We start from the raw sequence: 19731 nt of genomic DNA on the forward strand, positions 1-19731 counted from the left end.
CATTTTGGCCATGTGACGACAAATTCCTGCCAGCAAACTTTGAAAGTTTTGACTTGATTTTAAGCACCCTGAAACTCATTGGGGATTCAGGGGTTCAATGTTATTTAGGCCAAAGACCCCTAACCTAAAAGAGAGACGAGCTGGGACCCCTTACTACTGTACATACTGTATATTAAACTGGGCCTACTGTAACGTGTGCCTTAAGCCTTTAAAAATACCTGTTTGATGGTGCCCTATAATAATACTAAGCTACTATTTACATATTTATATATTTAATGTCAAACATGCACATGCATAGTGAATCCATTAACTTAACTGTACTGTATATGTGGATGTCTACCTAAGTGGCTACCTTACCTATAGGCCAGTAAGGGTGTCATCAATGTTGTTGCGGTTGTTATTTTTTTACAAATATGTTGGATTCATGTTTGTGTATATTGTTTGTGACATATATTAATTTTGTGGGAATAAAACGTTCAAAAACTTCAAAAAAGTATTAAACAATAATTACCTGCAGTGACTCTAAGGACCCCTCCAGGGGTCGCGGACCACGTGTTGAAAATCTCTGCTCTAATGGACCCGCATTTGCGGGTCAGGTCCTTCAAAGGAGGCAGAGCCTGAATTAGTACATGGTTCAGATTTGTTGTGCGATGCTCTGCCGATGCCCATCATGTGACCACAGGTGGAAAAGTCAGGTTTTCTGGGTCAGCCAGTGGTGCATTACAAAGAAAATAAAAAGAAAGGCATACAAAGATGAAGAGAGCATGATGCAACTCTCCTGAACTGCAAAGTACCTCAGTAGTTTCTATACCCATCCATACAGAAAGTTTCTCGTGGAAATAGCCTTTTTAGATGTGTAAAAAGGCTTTCAAGCCGGAGAGAGGAGTTTGTGAAGAAGTTAAGTGGAAACCCAATACTTTCACCCAGGAAACGGGTGTTTGCGTCCTGGGAGAGCTACTTTACCCAAACCACCATCTTTTTTCTAATACTGTATTTACTAGTCATTTGGGGGGGCTTAACTTAACTGTCGGCGGTTGCCATCATGGAGCAAAGGATAATTTTGTAGGGATCAGCCAATACTGTTTTTTCAAGGCAGATACCGATAGCGATTATTAGTAGTTAATGAAACTGAAAACCGATTACCGAACAGTCTACATTAATAATTCGGATTGTTACAAACTCCAACACAAAACTTATAACCCTAACCCTAATGCTTTAAAGGTCCAGCGTGTAACGTTTGTAGCTGTTCATTATCAAAATCTGTGTTCCCCGTTCACAAACTTGTCCTTTTTCATGAGTATTTCCCACCACCATCAATTCCAAGTATTCCTTTTGGCTTGAAATTTAACATTTGCATTCGCGTGAACTGGGGTAGACGCTCCATATTCATATTGAAATACGTTAGCCGGTAAGGGACATACAGGACATACTGCTCCGCCTTTTGCGTTTTTGCTGTCACATGATAAACTCCCAAGTGCTGCTAATGCTGCTAATGGGTGGCAAGTTTTGAAGAAGGAAACATGGAGGACCACACGTATTCAAAATCCAAATTTCAGGAACAGGAGTCTTCTCCTTCGCCCAGAAAAAGAAAAAGGATATTGAAAAGAGCAAGAGACCGGCTTTTTGAAGCGTGAAGGCTACCGTAGCTGTAATACGTACTTTGAATTGCTCGGTGCAAGAGAGTTGATTGTGATATATGATCTCAACACTAGATGGGAGAAATTCCTACACATTGGACCTTTAGTAAAAAAAACCTAAATTTAAATTTTATAAATCAGAAACTTGAATACATAATATCCAGTAAAAGATAGTCAGATAGTGCTGTGGGCGGGACATTAAGTCAGACTCAGTGGTGAGTGAAGCCGAAGTAGAGGGAAAGACACAGAGCTGTAGCCGAGCCAAAAGTAGGGCACTTTTTAATTCATTAACTTTATCGGATATCAGGCAAATAAAAAGCAGATAATCAGCCAGGGCCATTAATCACTCTATCCCTATAATTTTGTAGGATATCATATGAATTGTTGTGCATACATTTTTGTATGATATCATACAAACCTATTCATGAGAATGTGTTGCCTTGAAACAACAGTCTGTTTTAGGGTGGTGCACCTGTTGCCTGGGTGGAGGCCCTGCCCTTAAGGCTGCACTCAGGGCACAACAGTCTACTGTCCGCAGTAAACACCATAGATGACATGAAGGAAATGGCGTATGGCACTACACAACTTCTTTCAGAGGAATGATTTTGGCTCTCCAGATCACAGCCGTGATCAGTACAGTAATTCCATGTGATCCCATTTGATATATTTGAATATTCCAACTTTGATATCATTTGGCAATTTTTTGTCAGTGTACTTTACTCAACTCTCATAAAAATCAAGAACTCAGAGTCAACGCATAGGAAACGATACGAAGACCGACGGCATATATGGAAATGAATCAAAAAAGGAGTCAACAAGGAAGGGAGCGATGGGGGCATCGTTCTTCCTTCCTGCTCTCTGACTGAGCATTCCTGACCATTCTTTCTCAACATGTTTTACAGCCTCTTTTGAAGTCCTTTTGTTTCCCCTCTTTTTTTTTTTTTTTTTTTTTTTTTTTTGTGCGACTCTCCAGAGAAAACATTACGGCGAAAGATAAAAGGAGGAGGTTGGAAGGAAAATTAACACAGATGGTGACTCTAGTTATTGTCTCCCTCTACCTCTTCGTATTTTTATTTCTCTCCCTTTTCTTTCTGTCTTTTGTTTTGGATGATAGTTGAAGTAGGTCAGCGGGAGTGACAGCCGTTGCTTTGGGCCTGCTTTTAGAGTGGATCAATGCTCAGGCTCTTACACAATAACAACTCACCCAAAATGCCTTCCTCGCAAACAGCACTGGACTTGCCACTATGATTAAAGTGTGTTTGTGTGTGTGCATGTGTGTGTGTGTGTGTGTGTGTGTGTGTGTGTGTGTGTGTGTGTGTGTGTGTGTGTGTGTGTGTGTGTGAGAGAGAGAGAGAGGGAGAAGAAAACTGTGTCTCAGATGTTACCAACCTAAGATGGCTTATGCCAAGCCAGTCTTACATCACATTCACCCTAAATATGAGCTGCCAAATGGGAAGTACTGTTGAGAGCAGCCTCCTAGTTGCAATTCCAAGTGGGACATGTGGGAATTTCTTATAATTTCCCATCTGGCATTGTGTGCAAACGTGCCAACATTTCCAGAAAGCAGCTCCGACGCAGCCATATGGGTTTCTTTTTCTCCTTAAGGTCTTTCAGAAGATTTAGCACTGTTAGGCTGTAAAATGCCTCCTCGGGTGGCACTGATTTGTTGATTTGTATGTTTGCATACATACATGTACACATCTAGATTAAACCTGGGCTGAATGTGCTAGAAAAACAAGATTTCGAAACATCTAAGATACACCTAACTGTTGCTTCAGGAGGATCATAATGATTATGTTTCTTAATTATTATGTCTTTATTTTATTACACATTGATTAGTTCACTGCAATGCTGAGAAACACTGGATATCATTTACCTAATGCACACAAATCCACCGATCACCTCTCTATTTTTGTCATTTATTTTTGAAAAATTGTGAACATTAAAAGGTGGCTCTTTGGCCATGAGCCATTAGTATTATAAACATCACAGTATTCAAATGCTGACATATGGCCAGCAAGGCTATAGTTTGCATATTCTGTAATATAAAAGGGAGAAAAAAAAATATATATATACAGTACAGGCCAAAAGTTTGGAGACACCTTCTCATTCAATGTGTTTCTTTATTTTCATGACTATTTACATTGTAGATTCTCACTGAAGACATCAAAACTATGAATGAACACATATGGAATTATGTACTTAACAAAAAAGTGTGAAATAACTGAAAACATGTCTTATATTTTAGATTCTTCAAAGTAGCCACCCTTTGCTTTTTTTGATAACTCTGCAAACCCTTGGTAGTCACCTGAAATGGTTTTCACTTCACAGGTGTGCTTTGTCAGGGTTAATTAGTGGAATTTTTTTCCCTTATTAATAAAAAAGCAAAGGGTGGCTACTTTGAAGAATCTAAAATACAACACGTTTTCAGTTATTTCACACTTTTTTGTTAAGTACATAATTCCATATGTGTTCATCATAGTTTTGATGCCTTCAGTGAGAATCTACAATGTAAATAGTCATGAAAATAAAAAGGAAACGCATTGAATGAGAAGGTGTGTCCAAACTTTTGGCCTGTACTGTATATATACTGAATTTAAAGTGAACTTAAATCAACCAGGAGACCCAGCCGTGCAGTTTAAGCTTTTCACATTCATGTCCTTAGCCCGTGTTTATACGCAGTAAAACACTCTGGACTGGTCCACTTCCAGGACAACTGCAGCCTGTTTCTATGGGGACGAACACAGCATATTGACAGATGCAGATGCAGATTTTTTTTTTTATCTTAGCGAGGCTCATACAGTAGTAGGGCTTACCCAAATGCTTGGAAGATTTGAAGCAACATTACATATGGACTACTTCCACTTGGTGCTGCAGTGATTCTGATCCCTCCTGCCCTCCACACTGATTCATAAATCTTTCAAATCTGTCTGCCCCATGGCGCAGGGACATCAACATAATATATGTAAGGCTGTTGGATATTTTGTTTATCTAAAAAAAAAAAAAATGCAAAAACTGGTACTATTTTCTGGCTTCAGAAGAAGTCTTATTTATTGTCTTTAAAGGTTTAGTTTGTTTCTCGGACTGATTATGTTGTTCCGCGTAGCAGCGATTACAAGCTGCCGATACTGTCCAAGGAATCTCGCTCTGCTCATTTCTGCTGTGACCGAGGCTTGATGCTCTGATGGTATAGTGATTTCAACTCCGATTGGAGGCTGATGAGAAGTTCGGAGTTTCAACATAGCCTGGAGAGAGGCTGCGCTGTGCTGTGTATGTCAGTACTGTCTGCATTTGATCCAGATGTGGAGGAAGAGCTGAAAGCTCTCAGGCTCGTGTACTACTGCATTCTACTGTGTGAGGAGAAACATAGATTGGAGGCAAGCCATGAATAGTAACCATTCAGAGACACACACACACACACACACACACAAATTATGTCCGAAGTGTAAGTCGGCAAACACAGTTCAGTACGCACAGTAAAGCCATACAGCTGTGAGCATTCTCAGAAAATGTGCTCTTAATCTCACACAAACACACACACACACACACACGCACGCACACACACACACACACACTGATTGAAAAACATGTTTTATGGACCAATGCTAAAAATCACACAGGCTCCTTCTGAATAACTTCAGAATTTATTTAAAAGGGTTTCCCTTATGGGGACTTACATTTTTCCGACTTTCAAACGCACTCAAACACACATACATTTAGAGGCCCTGATGATTTCACACTTTGAGGAGTTTAGAACACTTTAGTTTAGCAAACTTTTTAAGACATTCCACTGGCATTAATTGCAGTCCCTTACAGTCCAGTAGGGTACAGTCTTCCTCCAACCTTAAAGCTCCACTAATTACTATATTTATATGACTGTGTCAGGTGAAAGGTGTTGCAGCTCCACAGGCCGTTTTAGTGTCTTGCTCAGTTCCGTCTCACTGCTTTCATCTATATAATGTTGTATTGCAGCTTTAAGAATATTTAATGAATGAAATGTATTTAAGACTCATACAAGAGACCTTAAAGGTGCCCTGCCACACGTATTTCATTACTTTGTGGTAATGTCCACAGTTCTTCCATGGACTCTGTAACATTTTTTGTGGAAAAAAATGCCTTGGTTACCTTGTTTCAAGCCATTCTAGCGTGGTATAGAAAGCCTGCAGGAAGACTCAGCTCGATTTCTGCCAGTTCTCATTAATATTCAACAAGCTAAGCTGTTTGAATCTGATTGGCTAACAGCTAGGCAATAAGGGCCTGGCTGTCAGAATCCTTTATCCAGCCCAACTGGGCGAGCTAATGAATAGTAAAGAGCTCAGGCAGTATGATGTCAGACTGACAAGCTTTTGTAATTGGCCTGATTTCTCTGCTTATTTCTTTTCAGTGGCTAGAGCTGACAGACGAGGTAGCAGTTCGTTTTCACACTCACCACATAACACAAACACATATGGACCTAACATATTTCAAAAAACGCAAGTAAAAACGCTTTTGTATGGCAGGGCACCTTTAAGAATAGTCCGAACAAAAGATGGTGAAAGACACTGAGGCAATACAACTGAAAGGCAATCATTTGTATAAATGACTGTTGAACACATATGTTTTCGTCTGCTGAGGCTTTTAGTTGACGCTTCTCTTATTAGTATAAAACGGCCTTAACTCTTAAGGCCGTTTTAACGGCCTTAACTCTTAAGGCCGTTTTAAGGTTCTGCAGAGGCTCCATGCAGAGCTTTCGCCGTAGCCTATTTTTCGAGAGGTGCACGTCAGGGTCCAGCGTAGACGCAAGAGGGGTCTGCGGGGTTACGCTGTCGATTCGACGCAGAAGCATGAAACGGCCTTTACCCTAACCTTGAGTTGGTGACTACTGATGTAATGGCCTGGAGGATAGGAATATTGTCAGAGTTGTTGTTTAGGTAGTGGTACTTTCCTTAGTTTTCTAATAACAAATTCATACATTCAAACCCCCCACACGCACACACACACACACACACACACACACACACACACACACACACACACACACACACACACACACACACACACACACACTTTAATCATACAACAAATCCCTGCCTGTTTCCAAAGCCTCACAAAGGCATGATGGGAAATGGAACCTTCTACCTGAACAAGGGAAAATGGGCTAAACCAAAAGATAAATCAGCAGTTCTAACAAAGCTACACCTTAAAAAAAAGCCCTGCAAACCTAACACAAAGCAGTGGGCTAAAGAGCTGTGCATGGATCTGTGTTTATTCTTGCAGGCGTACAGTGTTACCTCCATCTTTAGTTTTTTTGTCCAGCCTAAACCCTGAGGGCTTACTACGGCTCGGTAAAGAGTGTTATGAGACTCTGTTTTTTCTTATTAATCCTTTGCTTTGACGCTCAGATTTGACTTTCATCATCTCAGAAAGTCACCCCTAAAGCTGATCACCAAAGCTGGCAGGCTGATGTTTTATGGGCGTTTTACATTTGTTTTGCAGCAGCTTGGGGGGTTTGGGATTTGTATTTGCTGCAATCACATTCTGCTCGTGATAAAAAATAAATAAAAAAATAAACACTGGCTGACTTCCTCATCTGCTGTTATTTTTCCTTTGCAAAAGGTGGGGCCTGAGAATGGGGAGGCTTACGTATAACACTTTGTACCAAAGTAAGATATCTCAACACCTGCTGTCCACATTGCCATAATATTTAGTATGTATAGTTATAGTCCTCAGAGGATTCCAATCGGTGTTTGAATTATGGGAGACACAATTTCAATTTGACACTGAAAATCCAAAATGAGCTTTGGATTTCAACTCAAAATCAAAAGCAAAAGCAGAAACGGAGATTCCCACGCAGCATTTTTTCTCTCCGCCTACTGGCAGACATCTGAATAAAAACACAACAGACATATGGTAGCTTATGGTAGCATGCAGCTAAAGAAACAGGGTTAACGTTATCTTAATGGTAGCCTGCAGCTGCTCTTTTCTAGACACTATGGCTACTGACAGAGAAACAACAGAACGTCACCAGTTTGGCAACATTTTGCCTTTTCCATGAGTGAGTTATGGAAAGAAACAACAAAGGCAAAGCATGTGGGCGCCGACGGGACTCCATGTTGGGTTCATGTGCATCCCGTTAAACTAATGGTGCATTAAATTGCATTAATTATGAGAAACTCAAACTGTTGTAAAGAACCCTTCTGCCATCTGGTGGCTCCTACTGTGCCATTGCCACCACCGCCGAAAAGAAAATGTTTAAATTGAAAATTGAATAAAATTGTGAACTGAAAATCGAAAGACAAATCAGAGAAGAGAATCGTGACACCCCTAATAGGCTTCCACTACAAGAGAAGTGATTAATGGATTAAAAGTGTAATTTTAATCTGAATTCATAAACGCTGTCTTTTTAATCCAAACTTTTGGAGGTTGGAGGAGAGTCACTTCTTCAGTCTAAATCACAATAATCAGTCAAGGACAATCCCTTCAAAATTCATTCACCCCTTATTTTGCTGTGGTTTAGTTTCTATTTTTTGTTTTTTTATTTCAGAGCATGATTGTCATACAGCAAAAAGCACAAAGACAGTCACAGGAAGAATTTGCTGTCCTCAGACATCCCCATCATCGAGATATTTACCTTTGTAAACTAAATCTGCCTATCAACACCCCCTCCTCTTTCCAACACTCCCTTGCACACAAGCTGTTTGTCTGCGTGCATTTGCTTCCAAACACATTGTACAGAGTATCCATCTGCCAACACAGACAGAAAGATGACACTTCAGTCACACAGTGCAAATCCATGTCTGGTCGCACGTCTTGCAACCCAGCACGCATCTGACAAATGGCAACATGCAGGAAGAGGCCAACTTCAACATTAACCCAAAGCAGTACAAAATGTTCACAGCTTGATAACATGGCAGCTGAATTCATGTCCTAACAAGTTTGGGAACCGTTTCACCAATCACAGCAACTACAGTATACAAATTTCTTCTACTTGGATCCACGTCCGGCCTTTCAAGACTTTCTAGTTTCCCAAACCAAACCAAGTATTCAGCCAAATCCTGCCGGGTGTAATTTAATGTAAAATGGCTTTGGCTCATACATCTTTGCTAGATTTGGCCAGGTTTCGGGGTTGGGCCAGTTGTGTCAGACAATCAGCCCCTTTTAGCAGCACTTGAAGTAGCTTTGGGCCACAGTTGGCCACCAGAATCAGACCAGTGTACTTTGACTATTTTTCACTCACCATCTATCACCCGTCTGGCATGAGTTTGGCAACTAGATTTACTGGATCTAGAATGCTGATGGGCCAAGCTTTTTGGGGCATGGCCTCTTTCAGATGCAGTCTCTGCAAATAATGTGACATTACTTGTGACAACAATTTATTTCAATTCATTCAATTCATTCAATTCATTCAATTCATTCAATTCATTCATTTCAATTATTTCAATGTGTTTATCAAAACATTGACTATTTCAAGGACTTTGCCAACTCCAACACTATCTGTAGTGCCGTTTGGAGTGTGTCTATGGTTGCTTTATGCAAAAAAAACACAGCCTGAAAGACAGACTGGCAGTACATGAATAGTCATTCAGAACTCCAAAACCGCAATTATCCCCTGGGACAGCACTTCAAAGATGCAGGCCACAAGGACCCACACTCACTGAAAGTTCATGTTTTTGAAGTAACAGGTTGAGGGAGGATTGGCACTCGACAGATTCAAACATCTCCTCTGGTGGGAGACCTTTTGGATCGAAAACTCTCAGGGCCATTTCTCCCTCAGGTCTGGATCAGGAAAGTGACTTCTCATCTCTCCGGTGGTTTAATTGTCTGGTTTAAAGCCTGGAAATCTGACTTGTTTTGAAAGCTGCTTATTCAAATTGTCTGACTGATCTGAATGTGCAAATATCCATCGTATTAGATTGTTAAATTTTAGTATTTTATTGTGTTTCATGACCAGTTCAATATGACTGCCTCTTTGTGACGGCATCTTTGGGCCACAATTGGCCACCAGATTTAGACCAGTGTACTTTGAATATTTCTGACTCACCATTCATCATGCGTCTGGCATGAATTTGGCAACTAGATTTACTGGATCTAGAATGCTGATGTGCCAAGATTTTTGGGGCATTGGCTCTTTCAGATGCAGTCTCTGCAAATAATGTGACATTACTTGTGACAACAATTCTTTATTTCAATGTGTTTATCAAAACACTGACTATTTCAAGGACTTGGCCAACTCCAACACTATCTGTAGTGCCGTTTGGAGTGTGTCTGTGGTTGATTTATGCAAATAAAACACTGACTGTATCTTTGTTATATCCATATGCCACTTCATTATGCTTGTACTGAACTCCCTGCAGTGACAGACGATATTCCTGTTATGTTTCTGGATTCTGATGAACCTTGTTTTAACCTCTCTTTAAGTTTGTTTTATCTTCTTTTACGAGCGGATACACATTATGTCACATTTTGGACTTGACAGATGCATTTCTTTTAAAGGAATAGCAGAAAATGTAGCATAGCTTAGCAGGGGTGACCCCAAATAATTGAATATTCAATGCTTCGATGGAAAGAGCCTGATTCAACTGCCAGTCTCACAGTAGAATCCTCGCAGCACCGTAAAGTCCAGCTCAGACTAAAGGTTCTGGACGAGATGAGTGGAAACTTGCAGCACCCTGGTCTACAACGTTCTAAAAGCTGCCAGTTTACACCAATAAGACGAGATGGGACGGTGTATCATCTTCATAGCAACAAGTCTCTGTACTTCCATTCTAACTGCCGACTTTCAGGCTTTTTTGTAGCTGGATATATCATTTGTTGCATCCGAAAATCCCCGTGACAGATTTAAGTTTCACTTTCCATGTTCCGTGATCAACGGTCGCCCCCCAACCCCGACCCATGTGATTCGACGATCAGTCAACGATAGGCAAGACTTTACAATTCTGATTCAACTGTGAAAATTCTTAGTTGGGGACACCCCTATAGCTTAGCATAAAAACTAAAATCTGGAACAAAATATGCCTGCCAGCATGCTCACTGAATACCATGTTGTGTTTAATTTGTTTAATTCATAAACAAACAGAAATGGAAAAAACAATGATGTTCCCACAGTATAAATGTGTCCCATTGATATTCTGCAATGTATTTAGTATTTATTCATATCCTTCACTTGGATATATTATTGAATATGCTCTTCATATGTTGGGATCATTGGTCATGTGTTCTGAATATTCTCCTTTGAGTTCCATGTTTTTATGTAGTCTTTGCTTTGCTGTAGCAGTGACCCACTTTCCTCATGGGGCTCATTAAAATTGTATTTTGTCTCCTCTTGTATATCAATTAGATGTCTGCGTTGCCTTCTCACAATGTGTATATTGGGGAGTGAGTGAAAGTGGTTCTTGCTGCTGTATGATGGATGCAAAAAACCACCAACTCCAAATGGCAACAGGATGGGAGTTGTGCCTGGCGCTAACTCCTCTCATGTTCCACTCTTCTCTCTCCATTCCTGTCTCTGCCATGGCTGCGCTCCCTGCCGGCACCAGTTGGAGGCTTTCTACTCCATCTTCACCACAGAGCAGCAGGACCATGTGAAGTCGGTGGAGTATCTGCGCAGCAACTTCAGGCCCATCCAGAGCTTGGACAACCGCCACGTCTTCAAGTCAGCAGTCAAAGACGCCTGGCTGCCGGATCTGACTGACAGCAGCAGCGGGCCGTACGGCACAGAGGCTTCCAAAGGTACAGTAGTGGTGCTGAGACTTTTTGACCTTTTCGGTGTCTATACGGAGTCTCTTTGACCCAACGCTTTAATCAGGGCAATTTTTACAGTAACTCAAGTTTTTAAAGTTTTAACTCAATTCAGTTTTAATTCAGACTATACACTAAGGCAACCCGTTCTCACTCCCAACTTGCAAAATACTGACTTTTGGTCAGTAGGCCTCACTAAACTGATCCGGGTTGTGCGAGTCACTTGAGTCACTTGAGTCAGTATTGATCTATAGGCGATCCCAGGCAAGCGTGCGATAATTTCATTTTAATATGCTACATTTATACACCAAACCTACAGTAGGCCTAGCTAGGCTACGTGCAGAACATTGTATGTTATTTCAGAAGTGAAAAAATGGCTTTTGTTGTGGATTTGCTTTACCCTGACTCAAATGCAGTTCACTCGCTCGTCTGCTACAGATCCACCCACTCATGACAGTGTAGCCGGCTGAAACACGTCACTGACGGACTCACACGAGAGCTTGCGGGTCGTCGGGGGGCTCACGAGTTATCGAGAACTCGTGGGTCGTCGAGGGCTCGTGGGACATCGAGGACTCAAGTCCATGGTCTGCAAGGCGAGTCGAGGCGAGCTTGCAATGTTTCGGACTGTCTGCTCGACCTAATTGCATTTTAACATACTACATTTATACAGCAAACCTACAGTAGGCCTAGCTCGGCTACGTGCAGAACATTGTATGTTATTTCAGAAGTGAAAGAATGGATTTTGTTGTGGATTTGCTTTACCCTGAGCTCGAGGAGAGACTTCACTCACTCGCTCGTCTGCTACAGATCCACTCATGACAACGTAGCCGGCTGATTCGCGTGACAGACTCAACTTGGTCAGAAGCCAAAGCGTCTCATTTTGGCAGGATGGGAGTGGGAATGTGTTGAACAAGGCCACAAGCCAACATAGATTGAGAAAATACTTAGTCAATGTAAAAGTCTTATAAAATAGAAATATTTTTGCCTTGAGCCATTTAAAATCATTATTTTCTATGAATCATTAAATTAGGTAATGAACAACATGATGATGAACATGTTTAAGTGCTGAATTGAAAGGAATATAAGATATATTAATTTGAGCTGTAGATGTTTGAGTTCTAAAAGAAGAAATTTCATATGTTGCACTGCATATTACATAGAATGCATTACTGGTTTTAAGACTGCAAATTGTTCATTTTATTCCTATTATATTTTAGCGTGAAAATATGTTTAACTTCATCCACTAAGACACTCTCATAGTACATATAGTGCTCCCTCTTTTTCATCCCACTGATCTATTAAACTCCCCCCTCTTTTATTTCTAAACTGCTTCAACATTCTCACATTACTCCTGGATGGTGACATTTCTTAATGTTAATAAATGAGGGATATTCAGTGTTGCTCATATGCCCAGAGGAAGCTGATTGCCTTGTGTGTGTGTGTGTGTGTGTGTGTGTGTGTGTGTGTGTGTGTGTGTGTGTGTGTGTGTGTGTGTGTGTGTGTGTGTGTGTGTGTGGTCTGGGCGAGCTGGGTAACTCCCCTACCATAAGGCAGTGGGAGGCCCACCAGCCGTCCACCCACTCCTGCCTCATTACCACTCAAACAACACCACACATTGTACAGTGTGTGTGTGTGTGTGTGTGTGTGTGTGTGTGTGCATGCATGCAGTGTTTCTCTGTGTATTTGTAAGTGTTTGCGCGTGGCCCAGCCCAGCATCTGTGCCGTGTCAACTGTCCTAGCAGGATTCCTCCTTTCCCTCATACACACTTCCATATGGCCAACTAGGAGAAAGGTGCATCGCCTACGAGCATGCACACACGCACACACACACACACACACACACACACACACACACACACACACACACACACACACACACACACACACACACACACACACTGCATGTGTGTGTCCTGGCACACTGTGCTTGCAGTATGTCCTTGAGCACTGAAGTGGGACATGTTTGCTGTAAGCAGATCTATAAGGCTGGCAGAGGAAATGCAGAAGAGGCAGATGAGGAGGAGGAGGAGGAAGGACGGCTGGGGAAAAAACAAAGAGAAGATTTACAATGGAGCTATAAAACCATAGCCACAGCTGAGTGGGCTAAGGATCCAACCACCACTCCCCCGAACCTGACAACATACAAACACGCAACACACAGTTGCTGTTGTAAAGTGAAAACCTATACAGCAGCAGCTGATGTGCATGAGTCATTTCTTTCTAGTCCCCCCCATGATAGTTTATTCCATTTTCCTGAAGCTCAGCCTGAACAGCCTCCTCCTGCCCCTGATTGTTTCCCACCAGCAATGATTATTCTTTTTGTTTGTGTCCCTGAATGGCTAGCAGGCACATTTAGTGAGGCGAAATGACGGATAGATACATGTAGAGAGGAACAGTGTTTGGGTGTTGTTAAAACCACACTCCAACATTTGTGGAAATATGCTTGTCTTGTATTCTGAAGCAAATGAGAGGACCAGTATTAGTTTAATCAGAGACTATTTAGAAGAGACATGCCCCTTCCTCAATCCTCAATACAACTATATAAGGAAAACCCGTAACGGCAAAGATGGCGGTTGTATGCGGTTGATAAAGCCAATCATCTGCTTTTTAACAGTCAAGCCGGGAAACATTTAAGCCTATCGTCTGGTTCCACTGACTTATGCACACAGTTGAGGTTTTGCGACAGCGGAGACCTACTAAACCAGCCTAACGGTAAGTAACGTTAAAAGACTAGACTAGCTATGCTAACATTAGCATCCGAAACAGCTAACAGGCTAATATTAGCAACGCGACGAAGCTAGCTTCATGACGTAGCATCATCACAACACCAGCATTCTGGATATAGACGTAAATGAAGTTGGTTTCGCGAACCCTTGCGCATGCGTAGTAACAGTATAACCTGTGGGGAAAAAAAGCGTTTTAAACCTTATTTTGGGGCAAAGTCATCAAACTTTTTCAGCGATTTTTATCATATTCTACTGCTGTTTCTATACATGTAGGTTTTATGTCCCAATGACCAGTGAAAGTGCAGTTCTGACTCTCTGCCCATTCATTTAGATAGAAGCCTGGTCTTGTTAGTCCGAAATAGCTGCCTGGAGGCGTTGCCAAGATGGCGGCCGAGTGGTATGACTTGCCTAAAAGGACTTTGATTTAATCTATATCCACGACCTTCCACTTCCAGGATTGTCACCGGATATTCCGCTGTATATCCTTCTTTTCAGCCAGATATCCTGTACCTTCCGCTTTCTTTGTGTTGGCATTCTAAACTGCGGTGGATTTCTGAGGACTATGATTAACTGCTCCTCAGATCTCTGCAGGGTAAATCCAGACAGCTAGCTAGACTATCTGTCCAATCTGAGTTTTCTGTTGCACGACTAAAACTACTTTTGAACGTATACATGTTCCACCAAAACAAGTTCCTTCCTGACTAGGGTTGGGTACCGAAACTCGTTGCCAATAGGGAACCGGTGCCGACGTAAACGGTAGTAACGAGACCGAATAAGAACGAAAGTTTCGGTGCCTCATTTCGGTGCTCAACTTTACACTACACCTGACAGCATGTAACGTTAGCCTACCTTTAGCTAGCAGCTGGATTAATCACGGTTAAAATGCTGACAGCTAACGTTAAACAGTGTAAAGTGTGACTGTATTTCACTGTGGAGGACTTCAACAGCGGGATGTAACAGTCTGGGCAGCAGCTGCCGTTCATTCATTCATAGATATACAGTATGTTTATATGGTCGGAATTAAACAACTCAGACGGTGCGTTCACTTGCATCTGCCGTTGTCGGAATTAAACAACACAGACGGTGCGTTCACTCGCAGCTGCCGTTGTCGGAATTAAACAACACAGACGGTGCGTTCACTCGCAGCTGCCGTTGTCGGAATTAAACAACACAGATTCACTTAAAACAGGTAGCCTCGTGGTGCATTCACAGTAATTGTAAAATACCCTTTTCCCATCTGGGGTTCAACAGCAATTTACTGGTGAAATAAGTTATTGTTATAGTTATTACATTATTATTAAATCTTTAATTTTGACCATGGCCTTAGCAATAAACAAGTCACTGACTGTTGTTTACTAACCTTATTTTTTTTCTTCTTCTTTTTTTTTTAACTTTATTGAAAAGTACCGGTTCAGGCACCGGCACCGTTTTAAAAGTATCGATTTAGCACCGGAATCGAAAAAAAAACAAAACAATACCCAACCCTATTCCTGAGGCTATTTTGCAGTAGCACCATGGCTCTGTCCAAAGAAATTCCAATTAACCACAGCACGATTTTCTCCGATCCCGGAATGCTGTGTGGACTAGCCAGACCTTCCTCCGCAGCGCTGTGGAGGAAGGCTCTTACTCAAATCTCTCTGTCTCTATAGTTCGGTTTGGGTTAGGGTTAGTGTAAATCACCTTAGGATGTTAGTTTTCTTACGGTTTGGCACCAGTGTTATTATAGTAAACGAAATATGAAAATAAGCAATGAAATATCTTTTTTACTACTAAACTGAAACTAAATAAAAACTGAAATATTCAAGAAAATAAGACAGACCTGCCATTCCAGGACATGGCGCTGTGCTGTAATTGCTTCACATCGGACACCAGCAAAGATTAACCTTTAAACATTATGGCCATTCCTATACAATTTTGTATTTTGTATAGCTACATCCTTCATAGTGGCAAAAGATAAATCCAAAAACACAAGGAACAAAACTACTCAGGGAGAGATGCAGGAAATTACTCAGAATAGCACAGGAAAACGTGTAATGACAACAATCGCACAACAGCCAACCAAAGAAAGCACAGAGTCTAAATACACGAGGTAACGTGGGTAGTAACAAGGGAAAGGTGACATGAGGGCTGATGAACAGGTGGAACACATCAGGGCGGGGCAGAAAATCATAGAGGCGGTAAAACACACAAGGCAGAAAATAAAACAAGACATGACGCAAGAGAAACAGACACTACAAATTAAAACAGGAAACTGAAACATGAAAACACAAAGAGAGAACAATACCGCAAAACAGGAAACGGTGAACAAATGACAGGGAAACAAGCAAAACAGGGAACGAATTAACCGAATACAGGAAAACCTAAAATTGAAAACCACAACCATGATAACATTTGCATCAACAGAAGTTAAAGTTAAACAGTGAACAGCTTCGCTTAGCTGCTCGAAGGGCGAAATTAAGACAAGCTGAATTATGTCCCTGCATAAAATCTAGAGGTGCACCAATAACAGTTTCACAAAAAGATACAAGTGATGTATCAAGTAGCAAGTGAGGGTTGCAAGTGCCCATCTAAGTGCTACCTCATGCCATTGAGTGGTTGCCTGTTATAACACAGTAACACAGTGTTATAGATGCACAGCACGCAGATGAGTTCTACTGCAGAACGTTGGACAGTGAATGGATATAAACTTACACTTACAGTATAGCAGCATTTACATATTCATTTTCTCTGCACCAAAACTCAGGCATGGATTACGTAAAATGTGGCAGAAAAGGGAGAATACTAGTTAAATACTAACCATTTAAGCTATTCAACTATCCACCTGTATTGGAATTCTGATATTAAATTATGTGAAAAGGGCAAAACTGTAGGCCTGCACCGAATTGTAGGCCATCCAGTCTGTAGCCTAGTAAACTATGTAACTAATAAAAAAAAAACTAATTATGTGATGCTCGTTAACTTTAGTTATCAATAGTGGACATTTTACAATGACCTAAGGCATGCTGACTTCAATTTCAACAGTATAAACATGAAAGTATATATTGTAGCACAGGTACGCTGATGAAGACACAAGCAATAATCCCCTTTTAAAAATTGTTGGAAATATACTTCTTTGATATCTTACTCTGATTTATGTAGATTTAAACTTCGGAGTTTCTGGCTTTAACAAGGTCTCATTCTCTTACAGATTTGTTCTTGAGATAAATGTCACTCTATTTTTTAAACTGAAAAGGGAACGCCGTTCCATTCCGACTTTTACTACTGGAACAGCATTCCCCCTAATTTGAAACAAAAGGTTAGTACTAAGGAAAGTTGACATGTCAACCAAATGTAATCAGTAACTGTAAATGTTGTGTTAATGTCTGCAGCAATCATTGCTGACTGAGGTTTTCCTAGACAGAGCTCATTGTTCAAGAATAAATGATTTATTTCTGCAATCTGGGTCTTATTTTCATAGTGTGGGCCGTTAGTCCTATTGTTTATAAGACAGGTTCCTCGCTAATTGTCGATACCTGGGTAAACAACACTGTTAAACAGAGTTTGAAGCAATGTAGACTATCCTCCTTCCCTTCCTCACTTCCTTCCCATATTCTTCATTGGATGACTTTTTTTGTCCTGTTTAAGGGCACCTCAGCGGTTACTGAAGAATGAAAATAAATCAAAAGTGCTTTGAACAAAGGGCTTTGGATGCTCATGATCTCCATACTCCTCTAACTGTACACAACTAATAACAGTGTGAAGCAGGATTTGGCACCAGCCCCTTTACTACAGTGCCTATGGTGCGTGACTAACAGCAGAGAGGCCTGTATACTGTAGTACTGTGACTGAGTTCCCACCCAATCCATCCGACTGCAAAGCCCCGCAGACCGACCCACAATTAAGACCTGCTCATCGATCAACTGTGGTCAACATGCTGCAGGGCCAAAGATGTCCTTTCCTCCTCCAAATGGCCTCTCAGAGACTTATGAGAGAGAGGGAGAAAGAGAGGGAGAGAGAGAGAGAGACAGACAGAGACAGAGACGTCCTATGTGGGTTGTACCTGTGTCAGACACCCCCTCTACGCATGTTCTGTTCTGTGTGATTGGGCTCTCTAGTCCCCATCACTCACTGCCATCCAGACCTCTCCCCTGTGTGTGTGTGTGTGTGTGTGTGTGTGTGTGTGTGCGTGCGTCATGGCCCGTTTATCATTGATGAAAGCCATAAGAGGGTCTTTTCATCACCCTACCGCGGTAGTAACAGCTTTATAGCACAGGTACGCGGATGAAGACACAAGCACTTTATCTCAGATAAGCAATGCTTTCTGGTAAATAACTGGTACTACCATTTTAAATAACCCCCTTTTAAAAATTATTGGAAATATACTACTTTGATATCTTACCCTGATTAAGATTTATGTAGATTTAAACATTGGAGTTTCTGGCTTTAACAAGGTCTCATTCTCTTACAGATTTGTTCTTGAGATGTACATTATTCCTAGATAAACATCCCAAAACATGCGAGATGTTTTGAATATGCAGACAATTTCATACAATTTCACCAGAATGCAGGAATTGAAAAGTTAGACGGCCAAACTTATTATTATTATGGGGGACGACCCGCACCTGGGAGCGCAAATACATTCACATTGTGAATATAGGCCTATGCTTTCTAGGACTGCAGTTATGGTGGTGTTAATGTTCTAACTTGTGACAACACACACACACACACACACACACACAAAACACTCAGGGCATGGCCGACTGGGCCCAAGTTGATATAATCTGTTAAATATGTTTTCCCTGCATAGAGGTCATTCACTGCTTGACTTCCAAATGGTGTATGTGCATGTGTGTGTTCTACTTTGTGAACGTGTGTGCCTTTGTGTGTGTGTGACTAATGGCTTTAGTAATGCTAAGCCACATGGGGCTCGACTGCAGGTTATGAATAGAAAAACTCCACTGCAGCTCTTTATGAGCAAGCTAATCAATTTGGTTCCACCAGGCACGTGAGCTCTATTCTCAATCAACCCGTGTTCATCATCGAATTACCTTCCGCATTTGCATAATATGATACAGTGTTTGGAATAATCATTATGTGCATTGTTTGATGGTAATACGCTACTCCCTCTTATGCAGCAGTGAACAGTGTAATTAATGCTGCTTCGCATACAGTTACACTACCGATACGCTGACCAAAGTGCGTGGACACTCAAACATTCCACCAATAAGTAATGTTAAACATGTTATTCCATCATCAGTCTGCTGTAAACAACAACCTCCACTCTTGTTTGAAAGCTTTCCACCATTTTAGAACACGCAGGGATTATAATATTTGCCCGTATTCAGCAACGGGGCATTCATGAGGTCCAACAATGATGTTGGGTGATCATATTTAGCTCACAGTCTTCCAGTTCATCCCAAAAGTGTTGGATGGGGTTGAGGTCAGGGCTCTGTGCAGACCAGTCAAGTTCAAAATGGGAAAACTATTTTTCTATGGACCTGACTTTATGCACAGGGGCATTGTTACGTTGAATCGAGAATGTCCTCCAGTTGTCTTGCCTGTGGAGGAGGGTCTGGCTAGTCCACACAGCATTCCTGAATAGGAGAAAAACATGCTCTGGTTTATTGGCATTTCGTTAAAGGTCCTATGACATGCTGCTTTTTGGATGCTTT

At 41.3% G+C, this 19731-nt stretch overlaps 1 protein-coding gene across 2 annotated transcripts in view; it reads left to right on the forward strand.

Moving 5' to 3' along the window:
• Window positions 1–19731, forward strand: part of ptprga (protein tyrosine phosphatase receptor type Ga) — a 509782-nt gene that overhangs the window by 409913 nt on the left and 80138 nt on the right. For both annotated transcript variants that reach the window (XM_028575592.1, XM_028575593.1), the window contains exon 8: window positions 11153–11345. In XM_028575592.1, the coding sequence (XP_028431393.1) occupies window positions 11153–11345 (193 nt within the window). The remainder of the gene's footprint in view (window positions 1–11152; window positions 11346–19731) is intronic.

Source organism: Perca flavescens, chromosome 4 (assembly GCF_004354835.1).
Source record: "Perca flavescens isolate YP-PL-M2 chromosome 4, PFLA_1.0, whole genome shotgun sequence".
In the NCBI taxonomy this organism is placed as follows: Eukaryota; Metazoa; Chordata; class Actinopteri; order Perciformes; family Percidae; genus Perca; species Perca flavescens.